The sequence below is a fragment of the Seriola aureovittata genome, chromosome 2 (genome assembly GCF_021018895.1).
Source record: "Seriola aureovittata isolate HTS-2021-v1 ecotype China chromosome 2, ASM2101889v1, whole genome shotgun sequence".
In the NCBI taxonomy this organism is placed as follows: domain Eukaryota; kingdom Metazoa; phylum Chordata; class Actinopteri; order Carangiformes; family Carangidae; genus Seriola; species Seriola aureovittata.
The window spans coordinates 17,610,600-17,632,369 of record NC_079365.1 but is presented as its reverse complement, the minus strand read 5'-3'; the positions used below and the strand labels follow the sequence as shown (position 1 = coordinate 17,632,369).

Genomic DNA, 21,770 nt, shown 5'->3' with positions numbered 1-21,770 from the left:
GTGCTTGACCAGTTAAAGCTACAAATAGACATCAAATGGAACAATGCTGAAGTGGAGGCGATATCTCTCCTTACATCTCAGAACAGCGTTTGGTCCCATATAGGATCTGATATTACCTGTTTGCATCCATCATGTAATTTACTGCCCACTTGTGGTGGCAGCAGCTGGAGGACAGCTAAATTGACAAACAGCCATTGCATCTGACATTTCTTTCATTTTCATGGTGGTGACTATGTCGCGTGGCTTGTGCCTGTCAAGCAGAGAGGAGAGCACCATCTTTTGGCCGTTTGCGAATGCGCATTGCGGATTAATCCTAGGATCTTTTGACGGCTGACTTGCTATAGCTAGCTACAAACAAGTGGGCAATGTGCATGTCTTAAACTGCCCTCAGCGTGCAAAAAAAATACTTTAGGTAGCCGTAGCAAGTAAACAGGGAAATTAAACTGCGATTTATCATCTTAAACCGGTATAACTAATAACTAATAACCTGGGTCAACATGTGACGACGAGGAGTTAAGGTGTATTGTGGAGCAGCTTTTAATAACTCCTTTTGCAAGGAAAGCTTTCACAGACATATTTATTCAATTTACATATTTGTAGTTAACCATATAACATAACACCCAAACCTTTTGTTTCTGTTCTGCAGGATCTGCAGTAAGTGTGAGAAGCTTGAGACTGCATAATGAGGCAGGAAAATACAGGATTCTGCATTGTCACTGGAGTGTGTCACTGTCAGTTAATGGCTCTTTTGTAAATTACTATGGAAGTGATATGTTTAGATATTCTTCTTCTATAGCAATGCAAATGCAAATTTGATATGTTCAGTGTCAGTTCTTCGGCTCTGTTTGCCTGTCTGTAAAAGTCACCACGTGCCGCTGACCTGCAGACAGCAGAAGTCTCTGAATTATTTCATGCAGCCTCTCCACCACTTTGCCGGGGGAACATAGAACAAAGACCCAGATTAGCTTACTGTATCTCTGCATTCAGGTTCTAGTGGGTGCTCGCCTACAAACTAGCCTCAGTAGCACAGGTGTTTCAGCCAGCCAGTCAGCCAGGCAGCCAGCCCCCACCCACCACCATCACCACCTCAGCCCATTTCACATGCAGAGTGGAGAGCGATGGAGGAATTTTACATGGCTGGATACAGTACGGTATGTTATCGCCTGGAGTGGAAAAGTAGGTCATCAGCCTTGCAGGGAGCAGTGGAGCTTCACTGCTTCACTCTGCAGAGTAGGATGCTTACTGCACTCTGACTGTACAGCCAGTGTTAACAGTGTTTAATCCCTTGTTATGTGTGTACACAAGCAGCATCAACACATTTATGTGACCTGGATTTTTAATATCAATTCTGCAATTCTGCATTTGCTCTTGAACATCATAAAACTATGACAGTAAAAAAAAAAAAAAGAAATCAATGAAACACATCAAGCAGAACATTATGAAGTGAAGTGAAGATGCAAAGGAAGTGACAGCAGTTATACATATACATACATAGATGGTGTTTGCTTACAGCTGAGTATTTGGTGCCTTAATCATAAGATCCACCTCTGCAGCTGCAGCTTGTACCAATGAAAGCAAAGCAGATGAAAAATAAACAGGTGCAGCTTGTCAAGACTCATGTCAAAAACAGTCTGGGGAAAAAAAGGATCAGGGAGAAACAACAAAAAGACAACAGGAAACTCATCCTGATGCACACAAATCAAAGACTGAGACCGCACCAGACAAACATAAGAGTGGCTGTGACACGACATGCAGATACTGAATGTATGCAACACGATCAATCACTGCTGCCTGAGGAAGAGCACTGAACACATAAAAAGGAGTATAGCGGAGACACACTTCATTAGCGTCTCCTAATAACAGAAGCAAGCGCTTCTTTACTTTTAATCCTTTTAGACCTCAGTGCATCCTTCAGCACCGTTGATCATCTCGTTTTAAATGAACAACAACCTCCAACAAGTGGGTAGTTGTCATCACCACTGCTATTGACTGGTACATACCTTTCCAATACAACCTTGTCAGTCACCACTGGCAACCCATCCTCATCCTCCTCCTTCTCCTCCTCCTCCTCATCCTCCTCCTCAGCAAACACCACACGTGCTATGCCACAAGGCGCCATTGTTTGTCTAATCCATTTCTTTCTAAATGCTTCCCGATGGCGGTGTAACACACTAGCGAAATGCATCATTTCATTGCTATGCCAGTGACTCCCAACTGTGTCTCCTAAAAGCCAATGAGCCATTCATTCTTGACATTTTAAGAAAGTGACTTCATGATGTCAAGTGCTCGATCTCTGAAAATGTATAACATCCCAGAGATAAGGAGTCTGAATTAATACTTTGCCATTTCCAACAAATGTCTATCTGCCAACATTAGATCATTTGTGGGGAGTTTTTCATAGAGATCTGACTTTTTAGGATGAGTTATGAATGTGGAACTGCCCTGCTTCTTATATTTGGTAACATATCAAAAATGACTTCTTTTTTTTTCTCACCCATCTTTGGAACATTAATTCCTTTATATTTCAGTGCTACTAGTGCTGCACAAAAAGACCTAATGACTCAAATTTGATCTCTGCTGCACTGGCTGAAATGGAAAATTGCTAGCACTTTGGGCTCCATGTTTGTATGTAAGGTGCTATATAGATAAAGCTGAGATGAGTACTAAGACTGTATTATATTTTGAGCTAAGGAAAGTGTGGCCCCTGGCTAAATAACTGACATATCTATTCTCCAGCACTTACGGCAGTTCCAGGGTTATATGGGATAAGAATGTTGAAAGTCTACAGCAGAAATTGAACCAGGGATATTGCACTAAATGGCCTGTGTCTTTATTAATGGGCCCACGTGTTCTAGAGGAACACTAAAGGAAAGAAAGTGCACTACAAAAAAAAACCCAAAAACTAAAGTAAACTAAAAAGCAACTCACTGCAACTAAAAGCTCAAAGCTCAAAACTGTTTGAGCTTTCAACTTCTTACGGGTAACATGTAATCAAATGCTTGCACATGCTACAGTGACTCCCCTTAGGGTCCTCTTTCTTCCTATCTGCCAGTCCAGTAAGACCTTGTTTGGGCCCTCAGCTCCTGAGGAAAATATCTGGCTCATTAAATGTTTGGCTCATTTCCACGTTTTTCAAAGTTTGTATGGACAGGTAAAATATAAAAATGTTTTTCATTTTTTCATTTAAAAAACTTCTGCAATGTCAAATGTAGTCTACACTGCAGCTTTATAGAAGAAAATACCATCTAAAACTTGAAAAAAAAACTGACTTAAATCTATGTGACACATTTCGTTGGTAAGCAAAAAATGAGATTTATTACATTTCATTTGCTGTGGCAATAAGTGTGTGCCATTAGTCAATTTTGAAATCCATCAAGTTTCCTTCAAACACCTTAACAACAGTCAGTTCCCTTGTGAGGATCCACACATATCAAACCTCTAATCCCTGAGGTATGACACTGCAGATGCTGGAGAGGAAAAAAATAAGTGAGCGACGAAGATAATTTGATATGGAAATAGCTGGAGGGGAGGGGAGAGATTTCTACTTGAATAGCTGTCTGACAGTGGTCTCATCATAAGCTCAATCCTTGGCTCAGACACACTGACAGACAGCAAAATGTTAGGCTCATATTACCTTCAAGAGAAGCTTATTCTTATTTACTCTCAGTAATGTAACACAGTTCAGGTCAAATTGGCATCAAACCATCTCAAAATAACAAATTTTTTTGAAACATGCATTACAAATCATTTGTTTTCTTGTTGAGTTGTTTTTCAACAACAGGTTTTTACTTAAAAACTATATAACTCACACATCTTTTTTTATTGCTTTAAAATTAAAAAGACTGGGGAATTTATAGATAGGCTTAAATTAATAAAACAACATTAAATTAATTAGCTAATTTGGCAAATGCATATATTACCAAATTCAGAATGTACTGAGTTGAATATATTATTATAAAGTGGACTTTCCTGTCTTTTCCCATGTACTTCATGACATTTGTTCCATAAGTGCAGACAGAGACACTAACAACCACAGGAGCAGACAATGCTGAGAGTATAGCAATAATTCAGGGTGTCTGAACACTTTAAGACCTAGATAAAGAGAATTTAAAACCCTTTTCATTCAGGAATGTAGAACAAGAGTGGGTCGATATAATTTCAAATGGATCTATGTAAACATAATCTCAAAATTTAAGACCTGTTGTAATTAAAAATAGAATTATTGACCATGCAATTGAAGACTTCTCGGGAAGGTTTTACTGATTATCTGATGGCTACAATCAAAGAGAGGAAGAGAGGCTTAATTCTCAATGTGGGATAATGTCCACAGAACGTGTGTATCTTAACTATTCAATAGGATTAATGTGTTGAAAGACGATCTCCCATTTTTCCCTGCTAGATCTGCGAAAGCCAGTTGATTAAGAAGCACACAACACATCTGTCAGGAGAGCTGATTGCACACTTTGTGACAGGTAGATCTCAGGCAGAACGTACACCAATCAGCTGGATCATTTATAACAGAATCAATATGTCCTCAGCCTTGCTAGTCCATATTAATTATGCTAATCAAGTGAATGTGTATTGATCACCGATAACAACACTTGACATGTGGAAGCTCTTTAGAGAAATTGAAAAACTGATATTCCTTCCTTGTTCAGCATTAAGGAGTAAACAGACGATGGAAGAGAGAGATGTTGCTGTTGTGTTTGTAGCAAGAAGAGGGAACAACAAGTCGTTTATGCACCAGAGCTGCTGTCCGACGAAAACATTTTCCTCAATGCAAAGTCCATTTAGTAGCTGTTCTTGCGTTCATCTCGTTTTCATTCAGTTGTCACGGAATAGCAGCATCCATTTCCTATTTTTTTTCAGCCCTTTAAATGAACTAAGATATTTAATGTTTAAAAGATATCGATAGATATGTTAAGCTAGATACTCGACAACTGCTTAGACACTTGCACCACAGTCAAAGCAGACCAGAGCCAGTCTAGATTTACAGTAACTTCCAGTCCATGTATTCAGAGAGACTTTTATCAAGCACTCTGGATATATATAGCTCCATACAGCATGCAACACTACTACTATGAAATCAGAGGACAATATTCAATATTCAGGACAATATTCAAATTGAACATACTTATTACTGAGTACAAGCCAAGACACCTATCAAACACAGCTAAAACAAACGATTACATTTGTTCGGTATAATCAAAAAGATCTCCACAGTTTAAGCAACAGACACTTTCAGACATATTTCTGCCAGATTGTTTCCCTCTGCTCATGTTCAAAGCAAAATTCTCTCATTCTTTCTTATCTTTCTTGTTCTGCCAGAATCACAAGTAAATTCCCTCTTAAAAAGAGTCCATCTTGTGTGATGGTGCACAAACATAATCTGTGTGTGAAGATGCATAGTTGTGACACTGTGACATATAGTTTCATATCTTTCTAATATACTTTAAATCCATTAAGATCTGGTTGTCATCACTGATCAAAACTGTGCTAATCAAAACTATTTAATCTCTTAATAATGTCTGGCAGGTCCACTACTCTGAAAACTGGTTATTCACTGTGTAGAAACAGAAGCTGCACACAAGCTGCTCCTTTGATCCTGAGCACTGCTGGGGGAAATTTGATAAATTACAAAATAAAAAAAATAAAAAAAGGCAACAAACCTGCCTGTATAAAATACAACGGTAAAGACTAGGATGCACTTGTCTACCTTTCCCCTAATCAATCCACTGTGCCTGGAAAATGATTTCTCACATATCAAACCTTCACAGCTGGTGTTTTCCTGGCAACCACCTCCCTATGTTTCTGCATACTGGCATGTCAGCTTATACTCTATGCACTCACACACACATCAGCAAACAGATGCGACATCACGAGTGTTGGGCAGTTGCTGCAGTGTTTGAGACACTCTATAAAACCAACCAGCATTCTGCTGGCACACCACAGAGTTGGGCATTAGTTTTTTCATGCACAGGCTACTTCTTTTGTTTTTGCAGTTTTGGTTAGACAGGTAAATTATCTTTAAAAGAATCGGTTTAAAAAACAGGAATCCATTTCAAATTTAAAGATGCAATACAGGTGAGAATAGGAGTGCAGTAAAATAATGAAAACTTTGAGAGTACGTGCAGCATAATTTATTGAACTCACCTTTGCGGGTTCTGCGTACTTGTGTGGGGTGACAGTTCATCTGTTAACTTAAAACAACATAAGTTTTCATCACATTCCGACGGGACCATGAAGTGCTCGCTGTGTATTACAGCAGCTGTTTCACTTCAGCTGATCTGATGGCTGATATTCTGGGAGACAAATGGGATATTGTGCCGCTTCCAACTGGAAAACATGTCTAAATGTTTGGAGGTTGAACCAGGCAGAGCTGGTGGTGAAACGAGGGGTGGCCTTGCGTGTGCATGCACTGGATTAGTTGCTATGGTTGCAGCCCCACACTGCCTCACCAAAACTAAATCACAAACATCAACACATTCACACGTTTGCGTGGGCCAAGAGTAGAAAAACTACAACACTCTTAAAGCAAAGACTCATTCACTAACAGCTTTTTTTTTTCAGTGCTGTATTTTTAACCTCAGTTTGTTGTGTTTTGGTGGAACAGTGAAGAGACACAGACCTAAACTGCGGAGAGCATCAATAGTATTTATCTGCTTGTTTGTTTTTGTCAGTTTCATTTGAAATAGTCATTTATCTCAGTTGCGAGAGACAAACAAGGTTATAGGGAGACTCACAGTGGAATTTGCTCATCTGAATGTCTGGCAATGACATTACTTCTTTTTTCATTGTTATTGTCACATACACTAATACAGTACCGCTAATGACCTATTCACGTTTTAATTTGTAAGCCCACTTTCAAAGCTGACAGGCATGAGTCCCGTGACTCTCCGGGTCTGAATAAAAGGTGTCCAATAAAATCAAGGATTAATAGAATATACAAAACCCTGCAGGTCACAGGAAGCACAAAATAATGTCATTATGTACAAGACCGCAATGATTATCTCCATTACTGATTAATACAGTGATATTTCAACATTAATGGGTTGATCAATGGCAAGAATTATTGAGAATTATTATGTAGTATCTTTTGGCTTTTGCAACAGAAAAATGATGATATAAGACAGCAGGAAAAGGAGGAATCCACACATTTGAGAAGACGTAACCGTAAATGTTTGGCATGACATAAAACAGTTTTAAGATTCTTCATCATTCATTCCTTAATATACTCATCAATTAATGATAGACTGCAGGATTAATTGACTAATGGCTTCTGCTTTACAGTCGACAGTTTTTGGGAAATAAGCTTATTCACTTAGCGTAAGATGTGAAGATTGATGCCTCTTCCATATCCATATCTATCAGCAGCCAGTTAGCTTAGCTTAGCATAAAGACGGGAAGACTGGAAACGGCTAGTCTGACTCCTGTCCAATGATAAGAAAAGTGCAGCGAAAGCTCATTAACTAACATGATATTTCTTGTTTGTGTAATCCGAACAAAAACCCAGGTGTAATAAAAAGACAATTTGCTGGGGGTTTTTTTAAGCCATTTCCAGTCATTGTGCTGAGATAAACAGCTGCTGGTGGTAGCTTCTTATTTGACAGTTCATCTAACTCTCAGCAAGAAAGTGACTATTCCTTTAAAAAGTGCTTTAAAAGAGAAACTGACATGATCACTCCATCATTCTCATTGATGTTCTTCTATGCAAATTTATTTAGCATGTTTCAGACATCCACTGTGTTTAGTTCATCTGCTCAGCGTATCATATCACATCACTGTGAAACTGAATATTCATATCTTTCTCATGCTGGAAAAATGAGGAGACATATGCCATAACATTAAAGCTCGAGGCCATTGACATGCTAATAAACCTTGCTTGGTCTATTCAGAGAAACCAACATTCAGACAGCGTGTGTGCTGTACTAGCACTTTATTACTTTGACTTTAACACCTAACTTGTCCATTAATCTGGGGACATGGGCCCCTGTGTGTATTAAATCTCATCTGAATTGCAATATTGGAGATCAATAAACTCTTAAATGGATTCGTGAGTTGTTTGGAGGGGAGCAGTAAAGGATGTATGTCACCAATTAGTCTCACATCTCATTTCACAGAGCAAAACAAGAAGAGTCATTGACAAGTCAGATCTGAGGCAAACGAATAAATTTCATCTATTCATTTACAATTCGTATATTTATATTCATACCATCTCAAACTGGCAACAACTGTCCATAATCAGAACTGTGGTATGTATACAACCATTTAGCTTTAAAAACAAATTAATTTTAAATTACAGCAAGACAACGCAACACAAACAGCATATTACACCTCTCTAGCACAATTAACATCAGAAATCACTGTGTCTGCAAAACAATATGATAAGAGAAACCAGCATAAATAATAAGCTAACAGACAGAGGCTAGAGAGATGATGAAATGTGATCATGAATAAATTAGTAGCCTAAATAACTTTGTTCTTTGCCAAATAACATCTATTTCTAAACCTACATCAGGCTGAGTGCAGTTCATTATCTAGATGTAACTTCTTGTTAATGATATTCAGATCTCTCGCAGCCTGACTCCTGCACTCGGCGATTATGAGTTACTATCAAATTAACGGCACCTTGATTCAGAGTGGATCCAACCAAATTAGGTCCAGCATGAACTTTCAAACAAAGTAGAGCAATTACAAAACGTGCATGGCCATTTTATTTTTATGCTATCCAGAGAGAAGACCAAGAGAGAGGGAGGTAAGGCACTTCCAACATAGTTATAATATTTGACTGTCAAACAGGTTTATGCACAGGTCTGTGCTATTCAGATGAAAATTAGACACTACCAACCATCAACTGTACTGTCGCTCTTTGGATCTCACCATTAACTGCTAAACAGGGGTGGCATTAAATGAACTACATTTCAAATTGTGTCTCATATACTTCACGTTTTTATATCCTTTTTCAGTGTGGGTTGTAAATTAAAGTGATGCTTCACAAAGGAATGTTCATTATGTTCAGTAATGGGATCACTCTGCCTTTGAGGGACAATATCATGTCATCCCTTTTTTGTTAATTTGCAATCTGGCCATCAGTATCTCTACAAAAAGATTTTCAGTCATATTTTGGTGACTTTTTATTTCCTTTTCTATTTTCATTTATTCCTAAAACCCCTCAGAGTCTCCATTCTTTCCAACAGTTAATATCTGCTGCATGTGTCAAGATGATTGATGTTGTAAGGAATTATCTGCAAGTTAATAGCATTAAAAAGAAATGTTAAATTAAAACTATGCAAATTTGGCTGAAAAGCAGCCAATGTCTATGTTTATGTCCACAAGTGGCAATTACAATCTCGTCTCACCGTGTGTGTGTATCGCACTTACTTACTTAAGTCACAATGATCGGCTGACTAACATCATGCGACCAGTGTCGTAAAGGCTAGAAAAGCTGTGCCGGTTAAAACAGAAACACTCTGCCAAAATGTAATAATTCTCAATAATCTATAGGTTATAGGTCATATTAGTGAGCTCGGCCAGCAGCTAACATTACGCTATTTACAGGGAATTAGTGTTGACCATGGCTGCACAGTGCAACTTCCTGTATATGCTACTGCTTTATTTATGATTTCCGGTAAATTTTTATCAATACATTACGTGATTGCGGATTGGTGCATAGACTCACGTACTCGCCAATTCCCAATCCAGTATTTATCTGAAGCAATTACTGTAACAGAATCGGAACAACTCTACTTTAAAGACATAAGTATATTAAGTTATATCAAATATTATTATTCTCTGCGACAGTGTAACAGTAGAGAAGCAGAAAGGCGTCGTACGGTCAGAGAAGTGAAAGAACAATGTCAGTTACCCAGGAATAACATTAGCTAACATTAGCCACCATAAGCTACTGATCATACCTGACCCAATAGACTGTGGCAGCCAAATCCAAAGTCTCTTGAATTGAATCTGCTTTCTATCTGTGGGAGTAAAACTTTGTTATTTCTTACTTGAAAAGTTTCACAGTCTCGCTTTAAAGTCTACAAAGAAAGTTTCTAACTAGAGAAAGAAAATAGCAGCCAGGAAGGAGCCTGGAGGGTTTTCATAAACTAATTTGAGAGAGAGAAATTCACAATCACGCAAACTGCAAGAGAAAATTGGCTGTTAAACCGAATGATGTGTGTGTGGCGCATGCCTCTCATCTATACAATAAGGAATAATAGCATTTGATACTTAATGATAATTTATGACTCTTGGTAATGCCATCTCTGTACTATCTATTAAACATTAAAAGACACTTAACATTAAATTAGTTAAAATAAAGAAATCAAATTCAGGCTTGAAGGCACACACTCAGCTACTGTATGACATTTTATTTTTATGATGGCATGAAAAAATTAAGAAATAGTTCAAACTTCTGAAAACTCTGAAAACCCTTTAATCTATGATACAGTCAAAAGAAATAATGCCCTGCGCCCTGTAGTAGCTTCATAAGCTCCAAAAGAGAGTACCATATTCATTAATCAGAGATGTAGGATTATTGTTCTCTCAGTGTCAATATTGAACTTTCAATCACCTGGAAACAGCTGGATGTTTTTGTCAGAGAACTGTAGGAGAAGTATTTTTAGAATTTATCAATTTTTCGCAGGAAGAATAATAAAGTCCATCTACCAAAACCTTAATTTTAAGCTGTTTTGACAGAGGCCAAAATATTAATATCCTTTCCCTTGCATATTGGACAATTCTGTTTCAAATAGCACTAAGTATTGACCTCTTTTACAGTCAAGTATGATGGTAACAAAAAAAAAAAGATTTAAAAAAAAAAATTTGGTGGCTGCTGCTTGTGCAGAATGAAAAAGGTTAAAAAAATGTTAAGCATATCATTCAGTATGATTATAACCATAGCAACCAGGCAGAGGAATGGAGACAAGACTGGTTCATCTTTGTGAGCTAGAATCACTGGGCTAAACTACTTTAACTTCATTCACCAAAAGATTGAACACACTGAGTTAATCTAGAATGACACTTTCACTGTCTCTGCTCTTTCTGATGCAAATGCACACACTTACAAATCTCTCAAAATCAGGATTCTCCACTGCCTTGGTATACGTATAGTGAAGACATTATTTGTTGAGTCTTCAAACACAAAAAATCACCACCATAGTGGCTCTGCAATGCAGGTGCCGCCTGCTTTCCTGCAGATGACACTGACTTGCCAACACAGCGCTCATCCTGGCAATGCAACTCCTGTCTTTACGTGGGCGCAAGTCACATCTTTCATTGGCTTGTGCCTCATTATAGTGTTGCCATCCTGGAAACTAATGTGGAGGCTATATCACCGACGCTACTGAGACTTCTATCTTGACTTTTTTTGTGCGTCTATGTACAGTAGGTGCTTCACACTGTGGAACGATATCATACTTTTGCCTTTTCATTGGCTCATATGGAAACTGTTTTATGAGTTTTCCTTACAACTTGAAAAGTTTAGGTGTTGTTTAGTATTATGTGTTTAGAAGTATGACTTTTATTACAACAAGTACATGTTGTTCCCTTCAGTCAGGGCTATGATATCTAAGTGATCACTATTGTATATTTTATGAATTTATGAATGTGTGTGTGGAGGGGAGGGGCTGATGACTATGCCAGGAATCAACTCAGATTCAAATCAGGGAGTGACCTTTAATGCAGCAGCAGCTGGTGATGCAGGTAATGTAGACTAATTGCTCCTGCAAAAACGTAGACAGGAAGGAAGAGTGCCGGTAAAGAACGTCCCCGGTGTTTAAACAGGCCTTTGTCCAAATAGGACAGGTGAAACTCTCCTATCGTTCCCTAGTCCTCACTTCTAAACAACTGAAAAGCTAGATTATTATTTGTATGATGTTAGATTTATATTATTATAAGATTATTTATTTTTGCATCTCGGTGGCGAGATTTATGGAACCTCGCCACCGAAATGTCGGTGGCGAGGTTCCATAAATCAAAGCTGATCACACTGACATTTCATGTGGCCCCTGCCCTTTAAAGTATCCCGGCATCTTTTCCAACTGGCAAACATTTTGTGTACAGTCTAGGACTCAGAGTTGGTATATATGACCTATTTAGGATACAAATATGCATCCTGATAAAGGGTTCAACTGGTGAACACTATATTAAATACTATCAAAGTTTTAATTTACATAGCACAGCTTTGATGTATGATTTAATGTTTATTCCATTAACAGATTAGTCAATTGAAATGGAATGGAAAAGATTTGATAAACCATCATTAACTATTAATCCATTATCAAGCAAAAACATCATCTAGTTCCAGCTTTTCAAACGTGAGTATTTGCTGCTGTTTTCTACCATTGTAAATCGAATATCTTTGGAATTTTCTGACTTTGGTGATCAACATATCAACAAATTTTTAGTAAATGTATAGTCTAAACGATTAAGTTAATAATAATAAATATTTAGGCTTTATCTAATTGTGAAATGTTTGCACTTGCAGCTGTATATCTCTGTGAATACACCCCGGATCAAGCTTAGATTTAACAATTATTTGATATTGTTGATTAATTCATCAGTGCTCTTAAATATTTCAATTTAATTAGGCCAGATTTATCTTTCAGGCAATTGCATGGATTTATAAAGAAATCTGTGGCATCGCCTTGTCTCTCCCTCACTCTCTGCTTATTATCTCTGTCTCTCATCCTTTATCTCACCACAACTCTCAACCCTCCATCAAACTGACAAGGTTCTTTTGCAAAACCAATTAGGAGGTCATGGTCATACCAAATTACACCCAGCACCTCCTATACGTCAACTGGCTTCGGAGTCAAGTGTAACTAATGCGACGGACTGATGTTGACACAAGTAACAAACATGTTGATGAGTCTTGGTCGTATCAAGACTCTGCTGCTTGCTGAGGCCCTCTACCACTCTTCACCTACTGTACGAGAGAGGCTGAGTGTAATGTGAAAAGAAGAGGAGGGAAAGAGATAAAAGAAGCTCCTTGAATTATGAATGGGGCTGATAATGGAAATGTGATTGGAAAATGAAAGATGGGGAAGGATCAGGTTTGTCATCAGCACCAAATGCAAGATGAGGACTGAGAATAGACTCTGGAGCAGACTGTTATTTTGCATATTTTTGTGTGCTGTGACAAACGTGCCATTTAATTAACCATAGCTCCCTACTACCATAATTTCAACTATAACTTCAGGGAATGCAGAAGCTGCTGGATAACAAACTGAAGGTATCACAAAGTCAACAGATAAATTTCCTCCCACCGCGGCGACGGAAAATGCAGAACATTTTATAAATGACTCCAAAATCACACAAAGGACTGGGGGCACTATCTTAATTCACCCTCCTCCATACACGCAGTCCGAGGCTGTGAGGATAAACTGTGGAGAAGCTGCGATGAATAGGCAGAAAGCAGCCACCTCTGCACAATCTACACCACAAGCAGCATTTCATCTGAGAGAAGAGATTTTCATTATCAGTATGTGGAGGAATACTTTCTCAGTACATTGGAGAAAGACAAGGAACAATGCTCCAGTACTAAATGATTATACAGCAGTCACTCTATTTGTGATGAATTACATTTTAAAGGACATGACATTTTGTTTTATTATGCTATTACAAATAACACAACAGTTTTCCATTGTTACAATAATGTTCATTATATTCATATCAGTATATCTTTCTGCATTTAATTCTGTGACTCATCAGCACATAGTGTGTGTTGTATGTAGACAGGCCAAGGTGTTCTCCTGGATTTAACTAAAGCATGCTGGGAGTGACGGGCTCCGCAGGCCCAAAATAAGCTGGAAGAAATGAATGTAATGTCTAATGTGAAATATACATAAATCTGAATGGATCTATTGTCTGACAGTTTTCATTTATTTTTAAAATTAGACAATAAAACAGAGCTGTAAAAATGTAAAGAGGAAGGGTTTTTGCACACGTATCGTAAACACATAACCCTGAATAATACTCCTGTCCACATATGCCAAACTTTACACCCTTCCAGGATCTCATAAACCACCATACTGCCTCAATATTCAGAACTCACTTCACCTCTATATCAACCAAAAGAGAGACATGTACGCACTGTCTCTGATAGGCACGGATTATCTCATTCACATATCCAAAAATCAGCCACACGCACACACACACACACATACACAAGGCCTGAAAGATGTGCCATCCCCCTGCTCATTAGTCCACTGTGACCCTGAGCCAAGCCGCCTCATTAAGAAGAATCCTTGAATCGCCTCTGATACCTCTCTGAGCTGAGGTCACTCTTCCACTCTCTGCTGCTGCCATTTTACTTTCTTCACGGGGAGAAGCTGACCGACACCTCTCCGCCATTACCATCCGTAAAAAGGTGCAACATCTACATCAAAGTAAACACGGCGTCCAGAGTACGACTGCAGTGAGTGAGGATCCATTTCTTGCTAGTTCAGCATATAAATACACATGCATTTATTGAGGACTTAGTGGTATTCACCAGAGACATGACTAACAGTACATAAGTATATTCTTTCAGTTTGTGGGTAGTTGTGAAGTTGTCATCTCTGGATAGACAGTCTCACCCTGAGCCCTTCTCTCTGTCATGAGAAGTGAGTCATGTCTGTGAAGCACTATTATTATCGTCTGCCCGGGGCAGGAATTAGAGATAAGCTGCAGTGGAGGCTGATTTAAGGGGAGCTCAAAGGAAAGTTGGGAAAAAAAAAAAAAAAATATATATATATATATATATATTATATATATATATATATCCTAACTTAACATTTTTGGGCAAAAGGGAAACTGAAACTGTCCCTCAGAAAGAGCAGTATCCTGCCCCTTGAGATACTTATAAATGTAAAATTCCCTTTTCATTCACTGTTATGGCTCTACATGTGCTGAAACAACAATTATTGTAAGCATTTATAACATTTAAAATCAACCTGATGACTGGAATACTGGAATACTCATTTTAAGAAGCAGATTTGTATGCAATCATATTTTTTATCCTAAATTTGATCATATTGCTTGATTATATATATTGCTTGAGTGAAGGGTAACAATCTTGTACTCAACTGCAACATTTCCACATTCACTTCTCAGAACAAAAAAAAATAAAAACTCATTGTTTTCATTTCTCTAATGGCTGAAACTTCTGTCTGCACCTAAATCAGTGAGTGTACTTTGCTTTTGGCTGCAGAATAGTGTTACCACTGCTACACAGTCAGGACCTGAAAATACACCAGCTAGACAGGCTGTCTTCCTACTCTGAAGCTCCATACTTCCTGCGTACTGCACGACAGTTAGTATAGACTTGTTTGTTAAAAAGGGATGCGCCTCAGTAGGCCGTCATTGATCGCAGCCACAATTACAACTTCTTTAAAACGTTCCAATAAGCTCAATGGTGTAATTTCCACAGGTAATGGTGTGTAACTATCCCTTAGTCCTCTTTGTTTTTACAGATTCAGTTTCATTTAGTCACTAAAATCTTTGTAAACAGTTTTCTTACTGTCCAACTGCCACAGTTTCAGATGAGAAAAGCATACAAAGCTTTGAGGGCTTTCTGTGCCCTGGGTTTCTCCTCTCAGGGTACAGAGATTTGTGCCCTACTGTCTGATTGGTGGAGGCTGTACCTGCAGTCTGACAGGACTTCAACTACCCTAAACTAAAGGACATTGCTTAGTAAAGATGCAAATGCAATATTCATTCATCATCAAGTAGGAGAGGTCTATCAATGAAAGCTTTAAGTGGCTTCCCGGAATCAAACCTAAGCTCCTTGAACAGGCGATTTACAAGTTCTACTTCACAAAATCTAATTATTATAAGTATCTGTTTAAGTGCTGATGTGTCAGAATGATTCATCAGTAGGTATAGATGTCCAGCACTGGTGATCCTCACTGCCTGAGATGTTGCATCATAGATTTATGCAACATGGGTTTTTGTTCCTGGTTCCAACACTGATAAAGACGTGCCATCTAGTCAGTCAGTTACACAGAGTGCTCTCGAGTATGGTGCAACATGGTGAAATCAGTGTTTTCTTGCAACACTGAGAGCAGTGAGAGAAGCCTTTTCTATTGGGCTGTCAAGTTTTCTTTTTAGTCTTGTGCAGGAATATGGTTTTATGTATCAGTGCAGCCAGTTAAAGGACAAGGGAAAGCTCTTTATGTCTGGATACAGCTAAGCATGATGTGTTTCTCACTGTCCGTCCTCAGTCCTCACTCAAAACTTACCATGAGCTGTACATCACCTAAGGAGTAATCTGGTTTATTATGCACTTTGTGGACTAAACAACATTGCTGGCAGAGGCAAAACTTACTCATTCTGCAGGAAAAAAGGGAACAGGCTTTTTAGTTCCCCTGAGAACTCATGGTGGAAAAAAAAAAAAAAAACATTGGCCGAAAGCCGCAAAGCCATTAAAAGATTTCGATGCACCCCTTTCATGCTTCACTAGCTACTCATCTTCTCTTTGCCAGAACAACTCGGTATCTTCTCATACACAACTGAGACAAACACAACCATTATGTCATCTACATTATGTCCTCCTGTGTCAAAACTGTTGCTGTCGGGCGGCGACTTCCTGGAGTGACAAGACTCCGTGGCAACTGGCCAACAAATAGTCACGTATGTAACCAACCATGGTCAAAATCTGTGTCATATGATTCCTCTGGACACTTTGTGAAATATTTATGCTGACTGGGAAAGCATGGGCCCATGCACACCGCTAGCTCTCTGACATACATCAATGTGACGCTTAAATCATCGGTTACCTTTGTTTTGTTTCTTTATTGCTGTCGCGTTACTGGTTGGTAACCAGATGCTCAACTTTCACCAAATGGGAATTCAGTGCTGCTCATTTGACAGATTTTATCAAATCAGATCACATTAATAATCAATAGCTGTTGAATTTAGGATTGAGGTAGATCATGAAAACAAGTCCAGGGAGAAACATGCCCAGCTGGGTTATAGTGTGTATTGTAATATGACAGAGGGGATCCAGACCAGCTTCAATATCATTCCCGTAATATATAGTAATACCTGATGAGACCCTATAAAAATAAATACAGGTACACACCTGAAAAAAATCAAACTCTCATAGGTGTAACACTGTAACTTTAATAACTAATTTGAACTCATTTGTTTAAATTAAAATTCACCCAGAATCATTATTTTGGACAAGAGAATTTTCAAATCATCATATCATCACAGTATTAAAGATGCAATGACTAATTGATCAACATAACCGCAACCATTTTGGTAACTGATTAATAAAATTGAGTCATTATTTTTTAATACAACATGTCAAAATTCTCTGGGTTCAGCTTCTCAAATGTGAATATTTTCTGATTCCCTCACACTTCTATGATACTAAACTCAATTGGGTTTTGGACTATTTATCAGGGAAAAACAAGATATTTATATCTTGGACTTTGGCAAACTGGGGCAGACATTTTTTACAATCAAGTAAATAACCGGTAGATGAATCGATAATAAAAGCCATCTGTCGAGTGACAATAACAATGTAAAGTTGAAGAAATGAATAAACCTGTTATACTTAAAAGGCTTTACTAACCCCTACCTTAACCTTTCAACTACACACGTTGTGTGTATGCATCTATTTCTTCAAAAGAAAATGGACAACAAAACATGTTACACAATGTCTCAGAGATTAGTGATATCCTCTGTATAATCATAATAGGAAAAGCATAAGTACATAATCACATTAAGAGTGATCAATGACACTGAGACAGTGGGCCAGCGCGCACAAGTTGCCAGGAGCCCCAAAACTAAAGCAGCTAAATTGAATTCAGCCTTCATTAATTTCATAATTCACACCTCTGATTTTCCAACTGTGACATGTTCAAATGTTTTGAGAAACACTCGTCGCTCCAAGCCTCTGTATCTCTAGTTCCACTTTTCTTTTTTCTATATAGTCTTTTTTTAAATGATGTTTTGCTGGCGCTGAATGAGCTGCCGTCACTTCTGCTCTGCTGGCTCACAGTGATGTCAGTCAACTGTCATCTTATTGTCCCTCTGTTAACAACAGCTCTACTGTGTTGACATTATACACACAACGTTTCATAGATACACCTCCCATCGAAAAAGGTGTGTGTCTGTGTGTGATGACGAGCAGAAAAGGGGGCCAGGATCAGCCATCGAAATGTTACTGCGTTTTGTTGCGTATTAAATACGCACATAAAGACAAGTTTGTATTTAATGAGAGGACATGTGGAATAAAAGCCTCAGTTACATTGGGAGCTGTCAGATTGCAGACACTGCTTGATTTCCCCTCAGCTCTTTTGAAAATTTTCTCTAAAAAAGAAAAAAAAAAAACAGTTTCATTGAAGGTTGAATTTAAGGACATAGCACTGTGTTATTCATCAGAATCCTTTCAAGGCTGATAATTAAGAAGTGAGCCTTCCTGACTTCAGGATATCAAAACTTAACAACCAGCAGCTCTCCTGCACTTGGCTGGATCCTGTCCTCTATTAACAGCTCGTCACAGTGAGATGAAACCCATCCAACCCCACCCAGCCACCCACCTCCATCGCACACTGCACTCAATCCCACAACACAAACACACACATACACACACACAAACAGACACACACACACACACACACACACACACACACACACACACACAGACATCCTCCTTGAGTTTTACATTGTATTCCTGGTCAGCTGAGCTCTGTCTGTGTGCACGTTTAAACGATAAGAAGGAGAACGACAAATCGAGAGCAAGATGACGGCAAACAAACACAGCTGAATTGGATAAGGGGGAAAGTGAGAAATTGGTAGTGAGTGGGAGGTTGTGTGTGCATGTGTGTGTGTGTGCATGTATGTGTGTGTGTGTGTGTATGTGTGTGTGTGTGCGTGTGTTTGTTGTTTGTGTGAGTGTGAGTGTTTGTGTGTGTGTGTGTGTGTACACGCAGGAGTGAAAGGTAGAAGAAGAAAGAAGATAGCGTGTGTTTTTCGTGCTTCAGTCTATTCAATAAAATCTGGTTTTCCTGTGAGAAGAGACTGGTGTGTATTTCAGAGTGGTGCTGAAGTGTAACCCTGTTAATGTTTAGTCCTGGTCCACAGGTTTGATATACTGGATTAAGCTTTCTGGGCAGGAATCCAGCGCAGAGCTCTGAGATGTTGCTGTTGTGCAGCATGTTGACATGATGGTATCTGACTTATCTCCAAGTATAAAGACACTTGCGTTGGCTAATTAATGACACGATAACAGGAAGTGTTTCACTATGATTACTAGACACAGTGCATAAGCACAGAAATGGCCTCTTTCTGTGCCACAGCTAATATGATTTGCACAGGCCCCTGTCTTCACTATATGAAGGATTAAATTTGTGTGGTTTGATGCCCCTGTTGCTGCCTAAGTGGTAGTTTGTGATATGATTTGACGCTTGGTAAATTCCAAACTTTATTTTTAGAAAGTACTTGCACATTTTTATTTTTTTTATTTTCACCACAGCATCATATTGAGCTGATTGGTTACTGATCAGACCAGGTTATAATCATTAATCAGGTGGGTTTTTTTTTTTTAGAGAATTTTGCTCCAAAACTGTGGAAATATTTCTGCAGACACAAATATAATTCTAATGTTTAATATAAGATGAGGAGCAATCTCCTGCTGTAACTTACCTAATAACAGCAATTTCACTTCTCTGGCTGCCTTCTCTCCGTCTTCTCGGAGGTTTTTGTCAATCATCTTTGACCTCTCCGCGGCTGCCTTATCCTCGGCGCTCACTGTACAACCCATGGCTCCAAACGCAGGGGCGCACAGACCACTTGCGCAAAAAGAGGTTTCAGTGCTGGTGGATCTCAGCGTGCCAGCCGATGCCAGGAATAAAACGTTGGAGCAGCTCTTTGCTTCCAGCACTGGCAGTGTGGAAAACCAGAGACCAGAGTTTTTACCCGCACGTTAAAAGTCAATGTTTCTGCTAAAAAGAAGCTCACAGATGAAGCAGCTGCATCAGAATCATTTGTTGTTCTACACCGAGTCTGTTACCGGTGGTCCATGTCGAGGCGCTCGCAGCCCTCTGTCCTGCCTCCATGCACGCACACACACACACTCACACACACACACAGGCTGAAGATGCCTGTGCTCGCTCGCTGCTGCTCCGTTGCAGACTGCCTCACTTGTGTCGTCGGCCTGGTGAGCGGCGCGTCCCTCGGTCGCGCGACTGCTGCAGTCTTTTTTTTTTTTTTTCCGGCGCTTCAATTAGGCTCGCGCGGAAATCCTCCGATCTCCCCGAGACAATTGGAAGCAGTCGTCCGGTCGCATCGACGTCACTTGGACAACTTGTCGCGATAGTTCAATTAAAACAGGTGAGCCCTCCGCTGTCGCTTGTTTGGCTGCAATTAGAGAGGGAGCCAGCGAGGCGTGATTCGAGGAGTGTGCGGTGATGTGCAGACTGCAGTGGGCGCTGTGCCAGCTTCATTCCTTCATGCGCTTCTCATGGGTGCAGACTCAGAGACGACAAACACAACATTATATGGTGGACTTGAAAGGTTCTCAATGACTGGTCGAACTGTGCAGAAGCAGGTTGGTCTTTGTAGTGATGCAGGACCGGCTGTTAAAATGGTTAAAACGGGCCTTTTTGACACATGTTTATATATTTGGCACATAATTAGGCCGATTTAAGAGTTGGTGGACAGCGCCGCCTAAAGGACACAGGCCTACCTGTTTCCTCTGCGAGTTGACAGTTACTGGGCCCATATACTCTGTGAAGCCATAAAGAGATAACAATAATAGGCTAAACAATAAACTTCATTATATAGCACAATCTCTAAGATTTACAGCACATTACACAAAGCAAACATAAAAGCAGATAATTTCAAACAGTTAAAAGATGTAAATACACTTCAAGTAAAATGGGAAATATTCAAAAAAATGATGCCCATAATAAATATAGGCCTAAATGTGATCCTCTAAGATTGAGTAGAAGACATACTTTTATGCTATAAAAAATCATTGATTTCATCTAAGAGGAAATTCGATTTTTGCCTTTTAAAACTGTTTCCTCCATTATTCAGCCATAATTTAATTTATAGTCATTTTTAAACTTCAGTTGCATCTGGACTCTGCAGTCCTAAATTGAGGTTATATTTTTAGTATTTTTTCCTAAAGCACAGTGTGATGCTGATAAGAGAATGCTCCAGATCACTCTTCATTGCATAATAATGCTGTTAAATGCAAAATGTTTTATTGCAAATTCAGCTCTAATGTGCCATTTAACTGTTGACGATTGTTGAGATTTTCTTGCTTAAAGAGACCGCTGGACATATTCTGTAGGCTACATTTGTTTTTTGTGTTGTTAGATATTAGCAGTGAAATCCAGATCAGAGCGACAGAAATATACTAATAGAACCTATGTCTTGTCTTCAGTTTGACTGTAAACAAATCCAAATCAATTGGTTTTGCTGGGTTAAAGTAAAAATCTGTGGTGTGTTCACAAAACAAGGTCAGCAGTCAGGGATCACGATGACCTCAAGTTCAGGTTTAGTGTGTTTTGGTAAACAAAGCTTATAAGGACATTGACCAGGTATAGACCAACTCTTTCAAACCATGTACAAACGCACGTGTGTCCGTGTGCGTGCGAGTGTGTCTTTATATATATCCCTACAATGGTCAACTGTGTAAATGTCTGTTAAATTTCATCAAATGTCAAACAAATTAACAGCAACACATTGAAAAACCGCAAATGTCTGATTTGTTCATTTGCACTGAAACACAACAACCAGAAATATGTGCTGCTTAAATCAGAATTAGTTTC

The 21,770-nt window shown here is 38.9% G+C and overlaps 1 protein-coding gene across 2 annotated transcripts in view; it reads right to left on the bottom strand.

Annotated features, from left to right (window-relative positions):
- Positions 1–20,527, bottom strand: part of gnai2b (guanine nucleotide binding protein (G protein), alpha inhibiting activity polypeptide 2b) — a 45,630-nt gene extending 25,103 nt beyond the window's left edge. The window contains exon 1 of one of the 2 annotated variants that reach the window (XM_056388306.1): positions 19,636–20,527. In XM_056388306.1, coding sequence (XP_056244281.1) covers positions 19,636–19,753 — 118 coding nt within the window. In that variant the 5' untranslated portion in view covers positions 19,754–20,527. Of the gene's footprint in view, positions 1–6,153; positions 6,336–19,635 lie in introns of those variants that run through there. The other variant, XM_056388315.1, reaches the window with a different exon arrangement.
- Positions 20,528–21,770: the final 1,243 nt, after the last annotated feature.